This window comes from Rhipicephalus sanguineus, chromosome 2, assembly GCF_013339695.2.
Source record: "Rhipicephalus sanguineus isolate Rsan-2018 chromosome 2, BIME_Rsan_1.4, whole genome shotgun sequence".
NCBI classification, from domain to species: Eukaryota; Metazoa; Arthropoda; class Arachnida; order Ixodida; family Ixodidae; genus Rhipicephalus; species Rhipicephalus sanguineus.
Window position 1 is genome coordinate 76,346,369 of NC_051177.1, and position 20,864 is coordinate 76,367,232.

Genomic DNA, 20,864 nt, shown 5'->3' on the forward strand with positions numbered 1-20,864 from the left:
CTTCCGCGACTGCGCGGACGAAACCTCTTCATACCTGGGCGGTAGTGTGCGTTCGTATCAAACGTCGCTGGGTGAAAATCGGTTCGCAACAACCGTACTTCATTACATTGCAGGCCAATGGGCCTTGGCCGGGACCAACGAAAAATTCGTATCACCCCGAAATTCGTATGGGCTCTGGTCGTATCACCGAGGTTTCACTGTATAAACATATATTCCTTGAAGGAGCAGGAACAGCTATGCACAGCACAGTCCTTGGTGCATTGCCCTACCACAAAGAGCAATGAGATGAGATATTATTACAATAGCGATCATAAGGGCATGCAAGGCGTGCTGTTGGTGTTGCTACCATCATGCTCTCTAGCCATTAAACGCCCAGTTTGTCTGGTGCAAAAGAAAGTGAAGCCTCGTGGATGCACTAACATGGTCTTTGGCTAAATAGTGGAGGCAGGATAGTGTCCTGCCTTCTGCTGCGGCTGCAACCATTGTGCGTACACGCACAAACATTCCAGCTTAGCAGCAACTAGTCGGAATCTAACATCAGCCCAATTCATCTAATAATTTTCCTCGGCTGTTGGCAAACACCAAAGGATTTCCACTGGTCTCATCTCGTGCGACATTGATATGACACACTTGCTACACTTTTGGCAGCAGATGTTACCTCGTGTGCTACGTGGTGCGAACACGTTAACTCTGCATATTTTAAGCACAAAGCTGAATTTTGCTACTGCTGTCAGTAATACTTTGGGCAAAACTGTCAATATATGGTGCAATGCCAGGACTTCAAAACAAGGTGGAAACTACCTAAGAAGTGTCTCATAGGTTTAGTCCTGAAGCAGGTGACATTTTCCTTACCTGCAAAAAATAAGAACGCAAAAAGGAGTGCACTACTTGCCTCGGCAGCTCCCCAAGAGGCACGGTTCGAATGTGGAGCTTCTGAATCTCATCGATGGTACCAATGAGGAGGGTGTTGTCATTGGCGAGGGCAAGGCTGTGGATGAAAGCGGCAACAGTGGGTCATGAAAATGAAGCATACTAGTAAGGCTACCAAGGTCAGTGGAGTAGATAACACTTTGCATAATAGTATGTGGAGGGAAAATCGGCATCTTTCCTTCAGCAGCAAAGAAAGTACAGTCAAACCTTGTTAATACGTACCCACTTCAAGCGTACTAACGGTTAAATTGTAGTTGCGACGAATCCCCGACTGAGTCTCATAGAGCCTAATGCATTCGCCGACCGCTTAAGCCGTAGTGCTTCATCCTACGCCTACCAGTTAGTGCGTACCCTGCGTACCGCGATAACTTTTTATATCATAAAATTCTGCTGCGCCGCTGAACTTCTCGACGCCACAATGTGGCGCCAAAGGTTTTCCGTCTTTTTGGGAAGTGTGGAGATTGGTCGATCACCGATTCCAACTTGCGCGCGATTGCGGCGACGCCTTTGCTGGTAAGCATCGGGAAAGAATGAAAGTGAGGTGCAGGGCACCGACGAATGCGCCAGCATGATTTATCGCCGACAACCTTATCACAATAAGTATCTTCAGATATCTGCTCGGGCACGGGTGTGGCGCAGCACTACTTTTAAGCCTACTGCACTCTTTTATTAGGCAACAACCTGAATGCGCTGGGCCGCCGATGGCTGCCGCCTCGTTGTGCAGGGCCGTGTTCAAGCGCGTGCTGCTTTGTAGAAATGAAAGCAGCTCGCTGTTGCAAAGTTGAGCATTAATGGTCGCGAGCGACGAGAAGCCTCTTTGCATTGACGCTATTACAATAAACGCACGCGTACGGTACAGCAAGCGTAGTGCTGTTGTAACCATACTGCACGCTTTTATCGGGCGACCCCCCAAACATATATCGCAGAAAGCCAGCACTGTCCGTTCTGTCGCTATGTCGGTCACTGTGTATACCGGACCCTGTAATAGTTCCGAAATGCTCCTTGGCGTCGCCACTGCACGCTATCGGCACTATCGGACGGTCGTGCTAAGGTACCAGAATCTTATCTCCCCTTTAGCAAAAAGAAAGAAAAGGCTTTTCAGTGGGTACTTTAGGCACTATTTGCTGTAGTACTGTATTTATTTCTTTGCTGGCGGCGATGGCATATGTGAGGAGATGCAAATTTTTACTTGGTAGTTAATGCGTACTACCGTTTAGTGCGTAGTTATGCAGCGTTTCTGGCAGGTATGCATTAACGAGGTTCCACTGTACTACGGTAATTAGTGGTGTCTGACATACTGGAACATGAACGAGGCAACGAGAATTGCTGTATAAAGTCCAACAGACCAAACTGCAAGCACAGCTGTACCAGATCAGAACCCCATAATTGATTTATGGTGCATTTGTTTTACATTCTTGTAAATACTTAATAGAGTGCTACATGACAGAGACACATGCTCCAGTAAGCTAACACCAGAAGTAACATTTGCATGTGCCAGCTGTGACACATCTTGTGCTAAGAGTAGTAATTCCGGAATAAACAGTGCACAATGTAATTAGGCACTTGCATCATCCATTTGCAGCTAAAAGTACCACAGATCCCTGAATAGCAGCATCGAATATTACATGTTCCCCATATGAGCGTATCAAAGGGATGCCAACTGCAACAGTGTAACAATTGGCTTCTGCTTCAACTGGGTGGAAGAATCTGTTTATGTTCTGTCAGTCGTCACTCTTACCAAAAAAATCTTCGTTGCACAGTGAACGTTCGTGTTGAAATGACAAAAGGTACTTGAACAAGGCACGTCTATCTGGTTTTGATGTATACAATGAAATTTCAACTAGGTCTACATACAGAAACACTCATTTTAAAAGTCAAATAAAGAACTATCCAAACCAGATGTCACCGCAGCCCATTATAAGCACATAAAAAAAATGAAATTGCTGCTTAATCCTATTATGTACATATTAATATATATCACTGCCACTAATCAGTGCCACTGCATTATGTGAACAGTGTGCACACTATGTTTGCATTCCGCAATACATATTCAAATAAGCCCCCATGAGGAATAAATGACGCTCATAACAAGAAAAAAAAAAGGTCATGTTAATAGACCTTCCATCCACAGATACACAGAAGGTGTATCTGTTAAACAAAGGCATGAAATGACAAGGCCAAAGCACAACATCATCAAAGTCAGCAAGCAGCAGTTACCTGTCTGGATAACCCTCAGAGTTGAGAGGGCACATGTGATTGACCTCCTTGAGATTCACATTGGAAAACACTAGCTTGTGATTGCTCGAATAGATTACTGTGGGCCGGTCTGAGCAGGCAAATACGTTGCTCGTAGACAGCGACTTGAAAGTCTTCAGTACTGTTGGCTGTGTGCCCAAAGTGACCTGCATGCGGCAACAGCCCGATCGTAAAGAACGACAACTCGTATCATGGCCTTGCTGAACAATGCTCGTGGCCTGCATTGCGGCCGATACTAGTGCGCTTTTGTGAAGTGAGACAGAGGACAGGAGTATTTATAAGGGCTATTCAAGCGAGAAAACTTGTCAGGTCGACATCACCTAAGTATTTTGATGGGTGGTTTCCATTTCAGACTGCCTGAGGCAACTTATAATCTGTCCAATGAACAGTAAAACAAGTACACTTTTCAAAGGGGCCGTGCAACACTTTTCCAAGTAATCGTCGAATGTCTTCATTAAAAGAGCTTACTGCCTCACAAATCCGCTGCCGCAAAATTTTTTTTAATCCATCAAGTACGAGCGGAGTTACAGGGGTTTGTGGCACGCTTCAAGCACTTTCTCTCTCCTTTCATACTAACGAGCGCACTGAAAGCTACGCAAGAGGGAGATGACACGGGGGAAAGAAGATGTGCTTAGTTTGAAAGGGATTGCGAGCACACGCGTGGGCACGTGGCAGCCACAGTAACTATGCAGCTCACGATACTCAAATCAGCCAATGGCTGTGGACTTTGGGTTTATGGTGCGGTCATTTCGTCTTCATTTTGGTGCGGTCATTTGTCGAGAAAAGAGGGAACGATTTCTAGCTGACTTTGAGAATTACTTGTAAATTCCAAGCCACGTGTGCGCTATATTTGGCTCGCGTATTCTCAGGAGCTTCGACTACCGAATGGCAGCATTTTCTGACCATGCTGAAAAAGTGTTGCAGGTCCCCTTTAAAGTAATGCACCGCCAGTGGTTTATCCCAAGTCAATGGGTGTGACCCCTTAGCAGCATAGAAAATGCAAACTTTCATGCATAAGCACTTCGGCCACAATTTTGTATAAGTCTTGTCATGCTGCATTTTGAATAGAATCTCATTGTTTAGACAGAATGACATCTGTAGTGCCATTTGGCAATTACAACCAACATTATTTGTGAACTACACAATGAAAGGGTTTGGATGATTGCTGACACATACTTCCAGGTTACTGTTTTCTTAATTTTTACTTGAAGTTGTAGACGATTTATAGACTATAGACTCGGGCGTTGGTACAAGCTTCAATCAAATTTACACAAGTTTCAGCAACATCCTACCTTTTTCCTGTCTGTAAGGGCGCCCGTTGTGGCTTCAAGTAGGAAGTAGAAGAGCGAGCCGTCTCCGAGGGCACAGAGGAGGTAATGAATGCCTTCAAACGTTGTGATCAGTATCGACCTTGGAATTATCTCTGCAAAGGCACAGATTGTACAAAGAAAACAGGAAATGGGAACACATCCCCAAAACCGTATTTCTATTCATCACACACAGATGTGAACTGCACAGAACAATCACAATTAACTAGGCATTTTTCTCGTCAGCTACGACACACCGTGTGATTCTTCACGGAACTTTGTGATTCCCAATCCAAAAACAAAAGTATCAACTAGGCAAAGTTTCTACGATCGTGCAAGTAGCTTCATTGTGACTAGCAAGAACAAAAGGCTTCGTAACATATTTAACTACCAACAAGCGAGGCAGATAAGAAAACGTCGAGCATATAAGTTGGGCGTTCTTTAAAGGCCTGCTCAGCAGAGCAGAGAGTTGTGACAGCAGAGCAGAGAGTTGTGACAAAATGTTTATTAATGCACCAGGCCCGTAGCCAGGAATTTTTTCTGGGGGGGGGGGGGGGCACTTGCTGAAAACCTTGACTTTTTGAGAAAAACACCTACTTCACCAAAATTTCGAGGGGGGGAGGGGGCCTAGCCCCCCCCCCCCCTCTCTGCCCTCTCTACGGGCCTGTAATGCACTTATAAGTTGCTTCGAATGTGCAGCTGGACGAAGTTTTCACCAGCCTTACGGAACTCAACTATGGCTGCCGCTATAGCCTATAAGTAATCACATTGGGCAACTACCTGTTCATATGTTTGTTCGAAGAATGTGAACGGCACAGAAAAGTGTCAAACCCACAGCACATCTGCTGCTTACTAAAAGGATAACAATTTTATTTTTTCCATATATTTACCAAGCAAGCCTTTCTTGTGCCACGACAAGATAGATTAGATTTGTCCGGATTTCAAAAGCCCAAATTGACATAGCTGCGATTACCTCGACACAGCAGAAAAGCTTCTGCAATTTCCTGAACTAAACAAGATTTTGTTACTAAAGTGAAATCTTGAATCAATGATAATTTCTGTTCCTCCAATAATACTTTCATGATGGAAATGCTCATTCGCACACTTGCAATTCCTCGTATTAAGAACCACCGACTGCGTTGTCTGAATGCAAATCTGAGTAGTTACGAACTTTTGATGCTTTTAAACCCAGCATGTGTAACTCGCATCAAAAAGCACAACATTAGTGCAATGGGGCCAGACAGACAGAGGCACCCTTCCCTTGTATATACACCTTCATGGCACGGAGTGAGCCCTTCATGGCACAGAGTGAAAACAATGAGCAAAGAAGCCTTAGGGCGTTCCCTCACCGCCTCCAATGTTCTCCTTCTGGAGTTGTTGAAGAGAGGGCAGGCTGAGGATGCGAATGGAGATGTCCGTCCAGAGGCCCACGGCACATAACGTAGACTTCTCGGCTCCTTCCGTAAGAGGCGTAATGTCTAGGCAGGCAACCTCATTTTCCAGCTCCGCGTTGCTACAACAAACGAACAGATTCGGCACTTTACAAATCGTGTCCTCCTCTATTTGCACACTCTAGCGCACCGAACGAGCACTCAAAGTAATTAGAGGGTCTGCTATGCCTAGCAGCTCAAACAATACTAAGGTACACAACACCAAGGATGTGGAACAGGAAATCAGACCATCAATCTAGCCAGAAAAAATATGCCAGGATATATGTAGCGTTAGCTAAGGTTCAGCTGATTATTCTTAGCTTTCCTGGTTGTCAAGCTTCTCCGCTTTTCTGCGCCGCTTAGCAGCATTTGCGCTCTCCTTCTCCATGGCTATACCACACTGGCAAATGCCAGCCAGCTATTCTCACAACTGGCTAACTTTCCTGTCCTTCCGTTTTTCTTTTCCTCCTCCTTCTCCCCGCTATATGTATACCCCCACTGATACGTCTGCGCATGAGCGCAAAATGAGAAGCGCTACCAAGCGGCTCCTGCACAGCGTCAGACAGCCACTGCGCAATGGAGGCACACAGCTGGGCGCAGGCCGGCACCAGTGCGTCTGCTGCAGCTATGACGTCACTTCTCTGGAATGCACAGCCCGACAAGGCACGCGCAGCGGTGGCAGTGGCAGTGCGCCATGTGATGTCACTGCTCTTCACACATGCGCAGCACGGCTCTAGGACTGCCACACGAAACTGCTCCACCTCGACCAGTGTAGCTAACACTACAAAAGCAGTGCAAAGGATTCCCAAGCAAAAAATGTATAAGCTGTTTCTTCCACATATTATTAAATATTTCACGAACTTCAATATAATTGAGGATGTAACCTTTTGTAACTTCATGCGGCAGTTATGCTTTTATTTTAACCTCAATATATAAAATCGCATTACCCGATATCAATGCGGTAAGATGCTCGATAAACGAAAACTGCTTAAGTTGCTACTTAAATGGAAAAACTGCCTCCAATATGCCTCAATGGAGCATATTTTCGTTGCAGTGCGGCAAGTGACAGTGTGAGTAGCCGTAAAAGCAATAGGCTAGTTTTACTGCAAGAAAAAGCAACGGCCTCTTGCTTGTAAAAAGGCTGGTTATCACATGAGCGATCTCAGTAGGCCAGTTTTCGCACTCATGAAATGAGTGTCACTTTGTTGTTACCTAAAATAAATGTTACTTTCTCTCTCTTTTTTTAAATTAAGTTGCCTTGAACATTTCAATTCCGCAGTAAATACGTACGCGACGCTGGTGAGAGAAGCAGACTGTCTCCCCTCCAAAAAAATAAAAGAAGGTCACGCTGAGTACTACCTGATCTGATTCAGGACACCATCGCCGATTTCCAAGCAGAAGACTTCCTTCCGGACGGCGCACACTACTTGGCTCTGGTTGCACGTCACCACGCTAATGTTACGCGCACCTGGTGGCTTCCACTCGTTCAGCAGCTGCTTAGTCTGACTGTCCACCAGACGTACAGCTGCTGCGGTGACCTGCACCAAATAACTCTGCTGCTGACACTGACAAGCCTATGCATCAACAGTGTCGCCATGAGCGGGAACAATAAGGGGATCATTAGTTTTAATTAGGGTTGCGCGAATATTCGAAATTTCGAATATTTTTCGAATAGTGTTTGCTATTCGATTCGATATGCACTGGAATTTTACTATTTGAACTATTCGAACTTCCCAAAAACAAATACATTCAATGTCCGACCCCTTCAGATTTTCAATATGCTTCACCTCATTACACTCTCGTCTTGCGGCAAAGCTGCCTTTCAAGCTCCGTTACGGTCGAACTTTGCCAAGAGACAGTCAACGTCCGATTAAAGGTGGTCCCTAGATTTTCAATATGCTTCACCTCATCACATCCCGGTATTGCGGCAAAACTGCCTTTCAAGCTCCGTTACGGTCGCAAATGTATTAACTCAAGAAAACGCTGGTTCCAACATGGAGATGAAAGAAATGGCAGAGGTGGGGGCTCAATTAATGCTGTTTTGGACCTGAAATTTGGGCAGGAAGTCCGACAAATTGGAAGCCGAAGCTTTTTAGCATCCAAAATTTCAGATGTTCTTATATATGGAAGTCTACGAGGCAGATTTGGAACTCCGGACTTGAAGGGAGCACACCCTTGTCTGCCACATCAGTTGGGCTTCCACAGAAGTTGAAAGAGGAGAGGCTGAGGAAATGGCACCTTTGCCTATCACGTGTAAAGTGTTGTCGGCAACACTTTGGTTGCACCAAATCATGTACATAAATATAATTCGGCCTCTACATTGCCTCATTCTTGATAAGACAACTATGAAACACCACCCTGCCAGTGCTTCATCAACCTAGCGAAAAGAAACAATTTCATGTAGCTATCTCATAAGAATATGCTTAGGAATCCTAACTTTTTTTTCTGCAATTTCGCTTCGAAGTATTCGAAAAATATTCTAGAAATATTCGAGAAATATTCGAAAAATATTCTATTCGATTTGCACTCACACTTCAATATTCTAATTCGCTTTGCACCCAAAATTTTGCTATTCGCACAGCTCTAGTTTTAATCAACTGTTGCAAAATGAGGGCAACAGACGGTGAAGCCAGAGAAAGCATAGGAAATACAGTAGAACCCCGCTGTTACGTTCCTCACTGCTGCGTTTTCCCGGCTGTTACGTCGTTTTCCGCCGGTCCCGGCATAGCTCCCATAAGATACAATGTATTGGGAACCCCGCTGTTACGTCGTAACTGTCGGACTGTTCCCGTACGATACGTCGCGAAGTGCGCTCGGAGCCGACCGAGTGACCACCTAAGAGAGCGGCCATGGTGCATTTTCACGCAGCTTGGCCTGGTTTAACCGTAATATTAGCTGCATGAGAGGCGCAAGCAACAAGATCTTTCAATTGATGCAAACAAAAGCATGGCCTTCGAGATTCAAATTGCAAAGATGGCGTCTATGACGTAACTGCTCGCGAAAGCAAGGCCTTCGAGATTGGCATTTACTATTGACAAAAGCATAGCCTTTGAGATTTGTATTGCACAAACATGGCGTGTATGACGTAATTGCTTGCGAAAGCAAGGCCTTCGAGATTGGCATTCACTTCCGCCATCGCGTTGGCGTAGACTCATCATCATCGTTATTTGCGGAGAGCGGGAGGAGTTCGAGCTGGTTGGAGCTGGTTGGAGCTCGCATGGTCGTGCGTGCGGTTCGCAGTCGGACTCGCCGCGCCGGTCGTGATTGCGTGTGCTTAGTTCTTTCATGCCTACAGCTGTTGGTGTTAAAAAAAATCACATACGTTGATTACATTTCTGTGGATGAGGCCGTCCTAAGCTCCGCGTTTCTATCCATCGACTAGATCGCGGCTGAGCGCGCCAATTTTCGTGCTGCTCGTAAAAATTTAAATAAAATTCTGTACCACTAAATATTTTGCCGTTTTTCCTGTTTTTCGGCTCTTACATTTCCCGTCTCTTACGTTTATTTCCTATGGTCCCTTCAAAAACGTATCAGCGGGGTTCTACTGTATTGCATGCTCTATTTGAAATGTATAAATAATTAAGGGAAACAAAATTGGATAGAACAGGACAAGTTGCTGTAACTGGGAGTTGAGACCATATCTTCCTCATTGCGCATGTGGTGGTTTATTAATGTAAGCTGATATGGAGGCTGATGTCCAGTGTTCTTTGGTTGGTATCTGCATATGTGTACACAATTAGCCTTAGGAATTCAGGCCCCTCACAGCCATGGCAGTGGATGTGGACATTATTTTATTGGCAGGTGTTGCATAGCAAGTGAACATCACTAGGCTTGTGTGAATAGTAAATTTTAGGTCCGAAGCGAATTTGAAGCGAATAGTGACTTGGTCGAAGCGAATTTCGAAGCGAATTCGAATAGTTTATATCACATATTATAAAGAAAAATGGGCATATTTGTCGTGACCTAACTAACCAGCGCAATATTTTTAAAGTTGAAACGAGGCATATGCATACGTCATTCTTTTTGGTTCAAAGGGAAGTGGAAACAACTTTGAGTAATAGCAGGATCTGACTTTCGGTAGAATGTAAGTGATAACCTGTAAAATATGTTATGTTTTAAATTTTAGTATACTTTGAGCATATAAACCGGTATAACAAGCTTTTTAAACTTAAAAAATTATGAATCGATGTGAAAGTAATACAGTAAAACCTCATTAATTCAAACTCTGTTATTTCGAAATCCTGCATAATTAGAAGGATTTCCTTGGCCCAGTATTATGCAATGTAACTTTGAGTGGATGATTTCAAGCGGCGGTCAGTACCAGCCCGGTTAATTCGAAAACTTTGGGTGCCATGTGCCAATTCCCCGATCCCAATTTAGATTCCCGATCCCGATTTAGCCGCAAATTCGCAGAAACGATGGCCCTTAGGAGCCACAAGGCAATGCAGTGTAACGATACGAATGAGTGACAAGTGAAGCATCCCAGCGTCGCTGCTGCCAGCGCAAGAAAAAAAAACTAAACAAAAGGCGGTCTCGCGATCACCTAAAATGTGCCCCTGTGGAAAAGACGTGCTTCACTGCAACACAGCAGTGACACGCGGGCAGCATGACGCATGATCCTCTCAACGTCAGCGCGTCATCATTTACCCATTCTTTCTGGGAAAATAGAGAAATTAATAAAGGGCGGTCTGATGGAATTCGTGATGTATGCGAACCTCCGAATGGCGGTTGTTCCGGCAATTTGCGCATTTGCACTGCTGGTGGAGTACTTGCCTGCAACGCCTACTTCAAAAACCAGTTCGAAAACTTCAATGATCATCTTTTCCAACCAGAACACATCGCGAATTCCGCCACACTGGTCATTATGAGATTCTTCATTTTGCCAGAAAGAATGGGCGAATGGTCGCATCATGACGCGCTTACGCTGCGAGGAGCAGATGACATGCTGCCCGCGTGTCACCACTGTGTTGCAGCGAAGCACGTCTTTTCCGCAGGTGCGCATATCCAGTTGACCACAAGACCGTTTTTTTTCCTGTTTCTTTTTTTCTTCTTGCGCTGGCAGCAGCGAGGCCCGCCGTTTCGCCGGCTTAGTGGCAAAATTGGGATCGGGTATTGCTGGAAGACATAACCCTTGTAGCCACAAACTAACAGGAACAGCAAATGACCACCTCTGATTACTTCCAGCAATTCAAAGTTGCTTGCATTCCACTTTTTGTATGTTTGGTTAATATGAAAACCCGCTTAATTATATTTTTCACAGTCCCAGTGACTTTAAATGAACATACAGTAAAACCTCGTTAATTCAAATTTGAAGTGGGGCTTCGCGGCAGTGCGGATTTCTCCTGGAAAGGTGTATTCACGGTAGAGCACACCTCCACTGCAGTGAAATCACCTATACAGGCGGCTACATGCGGTTTACATTGTCTATTCGTTCATCTCGAATACTTCGAAATTTCCTAGAATTTAAATTCGTTTCGAAGCGAATTCGAATACTGTAATATTCGTTCGAATATTCGAAGTGCACGAATATTCGCACAAGCCTAAACATCACAAAGCTGCTCCCATATTGATGCTATCTCGAACAATTAGTTTCTTAGAAGAACAAAGGGAGACCGCTATATATTACACAAAACAATGAAAGTACCCCAGTGGCTCAATTTTGCCAAAACGGTGGAACGGTGGACCAATTGCAATGTTTTACATGCGTGCCTTTAATTTTGGCAAAGATGAGCAAGCATGAAGCGCGGACTGTTGCCTATCACATAAAACATTAAAGGAGATTGTTTAAGCAATGATTTCCAACAAGGTGGTCTGTGTTCAATGAAAATTAGGCAGCAATGGGCAGACAGACCTGAATGAGTTGCTTGTTCCGAACGTTGCCGCAGAAGAATGTTTGCTGGGATGTGTCAAAACCTGCCAGCTCTGTCTCTTCAACTTCTTCACCGCTCAGCATGAGAACCCTGAAGAAAGGCAGTGACACAAGGCTATTTTCATGGCAACAGAAACAAACAAATCTGCATGAACATTATACATTTTTTATATAACAGCCGAAATGCATGGATCGTGCTATGTTCGCAGTAGTGACAGGCACGAACGTCGGCAGGATTTTGTCTTGGGGGTGCAAACCCATGTTGCATGGGAGCTGGAGGAGGGGGAGCACTGGAGTGGCTGGGATGAGAGGCAACTGCTGGTGTGGTTTAGGCAGGGGGTCAAGTGCCCCTTTTACACTCCCCCACTGACACCCATGGTGACAGAAATACAGTAAAACCTCGGTAATTTGTACTCGGTTAATTGAGAATCCCGGATAATTTGTATTATTTGCGCGGTCCCAAATTTTTACATGTAAATTTAACCGGATAATTGGTGCGGCCAGTCTGCGACTTCCCGGTTAATTGGCACACTTGGCCGCGACTTCCAAGATATGCAAAGGGTGTTGCGAATCTCGGAGGCTGTAACTAAAACATGCATTTTTTTTTTTTATGTACGGATCTCGAAGGCCATGTTTTTTTTTACCGGAAATACGTCGTAGACGCCATGTTTTAGCAATTGCCAGGCGGCGATGCGTGCGGTTGCGATCATGATCATCATCATCTCAACAGCGATGTTAGCCACTCTAGCGAAGTGAATGTTTTGTGGAGTCTTTGTGCCATTTGGATGTCGGCTGGCGAGCATTGTGCGATTCGGTGCGACTGCTCCATTTGTCTCCTGTCTCCGCTTGAGTGTCTTCCCTGTGAATTAGTTGATTGAGGTGTGCTTGGAAGGAAGATGCCGAAGTACAAGAGCTTGTCCCTGCACGAAAAGGTGTGCTTAATTGAAGAGGCCAGCAAGTCGACGGCGTCGAAAACGGCTCTCGCCGAAAAGCACCACGTGCCTCTGTCAACGCTGTGCAACATCATCAAGAATAAGGAGAAAATTCTCGATGCTTACAGCAAGACGCACTCGTCAAAGCGTACACGAGTACGCCCGCCTACGTACGCCGACGTTGAAGCAGCTCTGATCGACTGGCTGCAGAAAGCCAACGCAGCACACCTTCCTGTGAATGGGACCATATTGCGTGAGAAGGCCAACCAGCTGGCGCTGCAACTTGGACATTCTGAGTTTAAATGCAGCAATGGATGGTTTTGCCGATTTAAGGAGCGCAACAACCTGACATTCGTGACTGTTTGTGGCGAGAGTGGCAGCGCGGATCAGTCTGTTGTCGACGGCTGGAAGCAGCACACCTTGGCTCCACTACTCGCCAAGTACGAAGCAGCAGATGTTTACAACCTTGATGAAGCTGCTCTGTTCTACAAAATGTTGCCTACGAAGACGTTCGCTTTGAAGGAGGCAGACATTAAGGGGCGGAAACAGAACAAAGATAGAATCACTGTTTTGTTTGGTGCAAGCATGTGCGGTGAGCACAAGCTGCCACTGCTTGTTATTGGGAAGACAGAAAAGCCTCGTTGTTTCAAAAATGCACGACTGCCATCCAAGGATGACCTGATCTATAAAAACAACAAGAAAGCTTGGATGACGGCTGCACTCTTTGAAGAATACGTGCGGCACCTTGACCGCAAGTTTGCGGCCGCAGGGCGCAGCGTTTTGTTCGTCGTCGATAATTGCCCAGCTCACGGCGACATTCAGAACCTGCAGGCAATCAGGCTGGTCTTTCTACCCCCGAACACGACGTCGCTATCGCAGCCGATGGACCAGGGCGTCATACACCATACCAGGAAAATATATCGCTACAATCTGTTGAAGCGAATGCTCCTTTGCTATGACAACGGAAAGGAGTATAACATTGACCTCCTCGGTGGTATTTGCCTCATTGTTCACGCATGGAGGCAGGTGGAGGCCACCGTTATTCGACGGTGTTTTGAGCACGCCGGTTTTGTGAAAGAAGAGGCAACCTCCGCTGAGTTTGCTGTCACCGCTGTCACTTGCCCGTTTGATGAAGAAGGGGAGACTCTCTGCGCTCGATATGAGGCTTTGCACGCGGACGAGGAGTGCACTCCAATCGGATTCTCCGAGTACGCAAATGTCGAGTGCACAGTGCAGACGTGTTACGCCGACATCGACAGCGAGATAGCTGCGAGATCGACCGATTCGGCCTCTAATGTTGACAGCGATGACGAGCCCTCCCGAGCACCCCCTTTGGCGGATGTCATCGATGCCTTGAGTGTTGTGCGCAGCTTCGTCGAGTGCAACGGCGGCGAGGCTGAGATGCTGCGCCTCATTGACAGGCTGGAAAATATGACTTTCAGTGCTGGGAACTACCGAACGCGTCAGTCACGCATGGAGGAATTTTTCTCCAAGTAGGCTGACTTGCCACAATAAAGGTGTGACTTCCGTACATCACGTTTTCTGGCTGATTTCTTTGATTTCGCGTTGTTTCGGATAATTGGGAATCCCGCTTAATTGGGATATTTTTCTCGGTCCCGAGGCCTTCGAATTAACGAGGTTTTACTGTATCCTCGATTTTAGCCGTGTCTTTACTTTGTGGGTGCCTTGTGTGATTGCACTGCTACTTTTACCTCAGAAATATGTACCAACTAGGCCCAAATGAAGGTTTATTGTAGGCAATATGGTCGTGTTCATTTGAGTGCTAAAGTGTTCCTACTTTTATTGCATATTAGAACATTAAAATTTTTTTCATGCCTATAGTGTATGATGGTCACACTAGATGCAGTGTACTGAAGTTTAAAATAAAGGGACACAAATATGACTTTGAGAATGTTCTGATGATGTCCCATCACATGAGTTTCTAATGGTACATTCGTCTGGTCGTTTCTGAGCGCTCCATAACACTCTGGTGACGCATGTCACATTCAGCTTGTAAAAATCAAACGCTTTGACTATGTTTGGTTAGTTCCTTCTGAGCCCTATGCTCCAGCTCAGTGCACTCCGGAGCATTGTCAACTCCAACCTTGAAGCGTGCCCGAGATGTGATTATGTGACTCCTCCAGCTTTCGTTCTGGCATGACGTCAGCAACAGTTGCATGCAGAGCGAATGTGTGCCTTGTTCGTCTGCAACAAGATGCGTGACGTGCATGCTCTTCCAGCCTCCGATTGCTCTGGTGTGTGGCTGCACATTCAGCTTGGACATGCCTTCTCTGGCTTGGATCAAGAGCGAGCTCCGCATCGTTGCAAACTGAGTGAGAGCGCAGTGGCGAGCAGTCGAATGTGCTGTAAACTATGCTGTATAAGGTGCAGTAGTATGGCTTATTGAAAACAGGAGAAACGATTGCAAAGACATTTCACGGGCATTTCTACCAGCACAGAAAAAGAACACTGTATTGTCTCGCATATACCGTATTTACTCGAATCTAACGCGCACCTTTTTTCCGGTAAAACGAGTCCAAAAATCGCATGCGCGTTAGAATCGAGTACCGAAAAAAAAAAAAGAAATTCGGTTATCGTATTGCCATCGGCATTTCAAAATGACCGCCTCCTACGCGCCTTGGCCCCTTGGCCATTTCTGCCATTATTGTTTCAGTTTGTACGTGTGCTGAGGAGATTGTCATCCCGTTCTTCATTCGCATCGACAGCATGGAAGTGCCGACTCCAAATACTCGACGAGTGCACCACGTTGCAGCATTTAAAAGAATAGTTATTACATGTGCCGAGACGGGCGGAAATCGGGCCGCATCGCGGTCGTTCGGAGTTCTCGCAACGTGGGTGCAAGACTGGCACAAATAGAAGCAGAAGATTTTTTACAGCAAAGTTTCACGAAAAGGTTTCAGTGGACCAAGGCAGGGCCGGTTTCCCGAAATCGAAGAGCGTTGACAGCGATGAGGACTGATCCATTACGCGACTCGTATCGCCGCCGTAGTGGTGACAGTTTTAGCGGCAAGGCTCGCTTTTTGACTTCGTGTTTTACTTTTTTGAAACTTTAGTTCTTTAAAACCCAAATACTTGTTCTTCTGAATGTGCAAAGTTTGACTCCTACGGACTTTTTTGTTCTTTTTTCTCATGAAAAATAGGGTGCGCGTTACAATCGAGGGCACGGTAGAATCGAGTAAATACGGTAACCCACAAAAAGAATTCTTTAAAATTTGGAGCTAAAGTCAAGACAAAAAACAGAAACTCTGGTTTGCAAAGGTGGATTCACGGCAGTGCTTCGTAGCTATGCAAGGAAGGTAGCGAAAATCTGTTTTAGAAAATTTTCCGTGAATCGTTGTTGAGGGTGCAGGTTACAGGCGGGAAAATATGGTAAATATGCTCCAATGTGGTTACGTAAGGCAACAACATTTGTGAACCAAGTGTTTTAGGCTAGGCCACGGTGTTAGAATAGTTTAGGTGGAGCGACGGCGCATTGGAATGAGGAGAAATCGAGGACCTCTTTCCCTTTCTTGCCGATAGGAGGCGCGCGCGGGACGGTGGCCGCCTGGCTATACCCAGCACAAACCTGATGCTTCTAACATTCGGGTTTTAGCGTGTTTAGCAATATCGCAAGGCCCTGTGAGGATTGTGTGGTATTGTAATATCATATACAGTTGACTCTCAGTAAACGGAAATCTGTTAAACGGAACTGCTGCTTAAACGGAACAACTGCATCTAATATAATTGGTTTCATACTTGGATTCTGCACCCCTGTTCATCTCTCAGTAAACGGAACTCCTGTTAAATGGAACACATTTTCTTGGTCCCTTCAGGTTCCGTTTAACGAGAGTCTACTGTACATAAGTTAGATATAAAGACTTAGTAGTGTTTTATGCATGACGGTTCGGCATGCGGCGTGAAGCTCATAAACACCACCTTCGGCCTCGGCAACACCGTGGCCTAGGCGATCGTGCCCGCATTTTGTCTACAAATGCAAATCTGCAGTTGCGTGACGCGTGTTGAATTCACCCTTCATTTGCCTTCGAAAGATTAATTAATGTATTTGCGGTCAGCATCATATAAAGAGCAGGTGTCATGTTAAGGGGCATTTCGCATATGAGATCAAGTGAGCCTTCACAATCTTTTACTACGAACCGCGCTTATTTGCAAATTCCGTAAACATTTGCGAGAAGACGGATGCTTTGATGTAATAGAATAAAATAACTCTATTTAGGTCTTTCGAAGGTGCACTAGCAGGTGACGCGCCGCTCCACGTCGGAAAATACAGGATTGAAAGAGAATGCAATGAAGTGGGCGACAGCTTGTGGCCGATGGCTACGAAGCCGCTCTTTGACATATTCAAAATAAATAGACTGCAAGATATATACGTTATGGTGCGCCAAGAATTTTATCACAGTATTGGCACGATGTACGAATTTTACATATTTTTGCCTGAAAAGGCTGCTTTAGCTCGAGTATTGTATGGTGCGGCTAAATGATACGAAATAATGTTTCCTCACAAGAACGTTTCCTTTTAAATAGCGCTTCCCATGGTTAGGTGACAAATCGCGCATCAAAATGTTTTTCACAAACAAAATTTGTTGTTTGCAACTCGCGATTTCTCCGTGGAATACCAGTGGCCACATTTTCAAGCGGTCACTATCCTTCGAAGCAGCAAAAAGCAAACAATATAAGTTGTGTAAATAAGGACACGATGAACAAGGATAAGCTATTTCAAATACCGTATTTATTCGAAAATAGGTCGGGCACGAATATAGGTCGACCCCTACTTATAGCACTCTACGAGAAATAAAAAAAAATATTCGAAAATAGGTCGACCCATGTTTTTTTTTTTATAAACAGGAAAATTGAAACATAGCACACCTTTATTTACAATTAACTTAGCGCCCTAGTCACTGCCGGGAGTGTCATGTTCGTCAGATGTGCAAGGAAGGTTGTCGGATTCTTCGCAGGCATCCTCGGCATCCCAAATGACGTCGACTTCGCTGCCATCGATTGCGTTGGAAATGCAGCACTTTTTAAAGCCAGTCACGATAATTTCCACTGGCAAGTCCTTTCCGCGCGTCCTTCACCCACGTCGCAACTTCATTGAGGGAAGCCCTTCTCGCGGCGTCCCGTCGGTGTCATTGCAGCATCCTCCTTCAAGCCACTCTTTGTAACTCTTCGCCACCCGGTCCTTAATGTAGCCGGGACGTCATACCTAGCGGTATGACGACCAGGTCTGTTGGCCTTCTGCAGGGCCTCCTTGACGCCCGGAGCCTCAGTTCTTTTTCAAGAGCGTCATGCCTGCCAGTTGCTGGGCCGCGAAAAGCACGACGCTATCCATTGCACGCGAACAGTCGGTCCCGCTGCTTCCGCCAACCCCTAATCAACTTTTACGTCGAACTCACGCTGAGCGGCACAATTGCTGGAATTCTCGGCAAAAAAGTATCACTTGACGCTTGAAGTCAGCTGTGTAGCTCTACCGACGTGACACCGTCGCAACCGCGCATTTGCAAATGCGAACCGTCACGTCAGATCAAACAACAAACAAAGAGTGAGGCCTTAGGCCAGTGCCAGTGCGGCTGCGCGTCGGCAGGCAGCACGGCTAGGGGGCTAGGGACTTCACGGCCTACCTAGGGAAATCACGGGTTTCCAGCGCAAACATGGCGGAGCGGCTGCATTTCGCGGGGGCTTTGAAAAGGCGGTGTGCAGCTATTGCACAAATAACTTTTTTTTTCTTAGTTACTTAGTCGGAAAAGGCGAACGGGTACGGTTTTTATACCAGATTTCATGGTATATAATGCGCGTATGTAGCAGGAACTGCTTGAAGAACAGCAGGCGCGGCAGTTGAACGCCATAGGTGCGGTGCTTTTGGTCGCTTTGATCGCGAATATAGGTCGAGATTCTTTGGTCACGAATATAGGTCGATAGCTGATTATGGGCAACATTTTTGGGAAAAAAAGGTCGACCTATATTCGAATAAATACGGTAGGCTAGCATTTAGGCGGCAGGCGTTTCGACTGGGGAACGTATGTGCAAGAATGGGGCCTCGTCTGATTTGGCGTGTTAGTTTTAACGGGTCAGACAGTGACGTCATAGAATATGGTGTCACTCTCAATTCCTGTCATTCCCGAAAGAAGAAACTGGAAAGCAAATGGTTAGGACGCTGAAAAGGAAACGGGCACGACCATTTCACGTTTGTGCAGCCAGAGCAGGGCACAAAGTTCTACTTCTGTTACTGCAACAAATAGCATGTCTGTGACGAATAACGAGAGGCAGAATCAGAATGGCACATGGTGAGTCATGATGGATTGGTCGGTAAACGGACGTTAACCTTCACTACCACGCGCCAGCTAGCACGTGTAAACGTTGCAAAGGCGGCTGAACAATTAACTAACACCGTGGGCGGCTGCTTGAATCCATGCGATATGGTGCATGCACAACGACAACTCATGAAAGGAATTTCTAACCTACCATTGTCAAATGTGTTGCTTTCTTCTTACAAGCATCATATAGAGAGACGTCAACCCCCCTCACCCCCGCTTTCTTTTTCAGGGAATACCTTTTTATTTTTGACTAACCCAGTTCACGTCCGCCACGGTGGACCAGTGGCTAAGGTGTTCGGCTGCTGACCCGAAGGTCGTGGGCACGGTGTTCCGTTGTCGCGGGTTCGATTCCGGCCGCGGCGTTCGCATTTCGGTAGAGGCGAAATGGTAGAGGCCAGTACAATGTCAGTGCACGTTAAAGAACACCAGATGGTCGAAATTTCCGGAGCCCTCCACTACGGCGTCTCTCATAATCATATCGTGGTTTTGGGACGTAAAACACCAGATGTTATTATTCACCCAGTTTGTCGCGGAGGCCTCAACCAATTTGCCACGGTGGCCTTATTTGTGCACGAGCTAAAATATTTTTGAAATTCGTGTTCACCTGTAAACTCATTATCTCTGTTCGCAGAAGCTATATTTCCTATGATATATTTCCATCTTTTGGCTACCGCCACTGAATTTCTTGATGTTGCGCATTTAATTTCAAATCAGATTGATATGTGCGGTTACCCTGATAAAAAGGGAACGGCCAGCAGTTGAAGAGTTGTCGCAAATGCAGCTTTGTAAGCGACGCGGCCCCCGTTGAAGCGGCTGACCTGAAGTACCTGAAGCCTCGATACACCCAGCGCAGCCTGTCGGAAAAAACACGAAGCGCGTCCCCATGTTCGGCGAGGAGGCTGCGTGGCGGAGGCGAAACGTCGGTACACCTAACCTATTCTAACACCGTGGGCTAGGCACAACGCACCTGGTCTGGCGTACGAAGGAGAGCACGAGTGTGTTGTCACGTTCGGCGCTGTCCCCGGGGTCCCTGCCGTCCCCACCATGGGGTGCTACGCCAGGTCCCACCCTCAGGGGCCACATGCCCTTGATGCCAGGCAGGTCGATGCTGGCATGCTCGTGGATGCCGATGCCATTGCGGATGATGCGCAGGGAGCCCTCCTTGAAGGCCCCCGAGCAGGTCACCAGCTGGCCCTGACCCTGCCGCTCCAAGTCCACCACGCACATGTCAACTATGGGACCCAAGTTGGTGAACACCTCCATGATCTCCACGAAGGAACCCTGCATTTCAGGTAGGACGGTACGTTGACATCGCTGTCTTTGAATGTGCCGAGTAGGCTTGTGCAAACAGTAAATTTTAAATTTGAAGCAAATAGTGATTTGGTCGAATAATTTCGAATCGCATTCAAATATAGTATGTATCACATGTTACAAAGAAAAATGAGCATATTTGTCATGACCCAACTAACCTGCACAATATATATATGTATTTTTTAATTGAAACAAGGCATGTGCAAATGTCATTCTTTTTGGTTCAAAGGAAGTAGAAGCAACTTTGAATAGTAGCAGGATTTGAATTTCGATAGAATGCAAGTGATAACCTGTAGAATATGTTGTTTTAAAATTTACTATATTTAGAGCATATAAGCCAGTATAACGAGCTTTTAAACTTGAAAAATGACGAATCAATGTGAGGTTAATAGGTTCATTAACCTTGAAGTGGGGCTTTGCGGCAGTGCGGATTTTCCCTGGAAAGGTGTATTCACAGTACAGCATCCCCCCCCCCCCCACTGCAGTGAAACCACCTTGAC

At 45.9% G+C, this 20,864-nt stretch overlaps 1 protein-coding gene across 1 annotated transcript in view; it reads right to left on the reverse strand.

Moving 5' to 3' along the window:
* The window catches only part of LOC119383203 (DNA damage-binding protein 1), a gene marked incomplete at its 5' end in the record, with an annotated part of 46,556 nt that extends 26,228 nt beyond the window's left edge, over nt 1-20,328 (reverse strand). Inside the window, 7 exon segments of the mRNA XM_037651240.1 lie at nt 893-988; nt 3,148-3,332; nt 4,479-4,609; nt 5,843-6,006; nt 7,283-7,461; nt 11,775-11,883; nt 20,021-20,328. Of these exon segments, the coding sequence (XP_037507168.1) occupies nt 893-988; nt 3,148-3,332; nt 4,479-4,609; nt 5,843-6,006; nt 7,283-7,461; nt 11,775-11,883; nt 20,021-20,328 (1,172 nt within the window).
* Between the last annotated feature and the right edge of the window lie 536 nt (nt 20,329-20,864).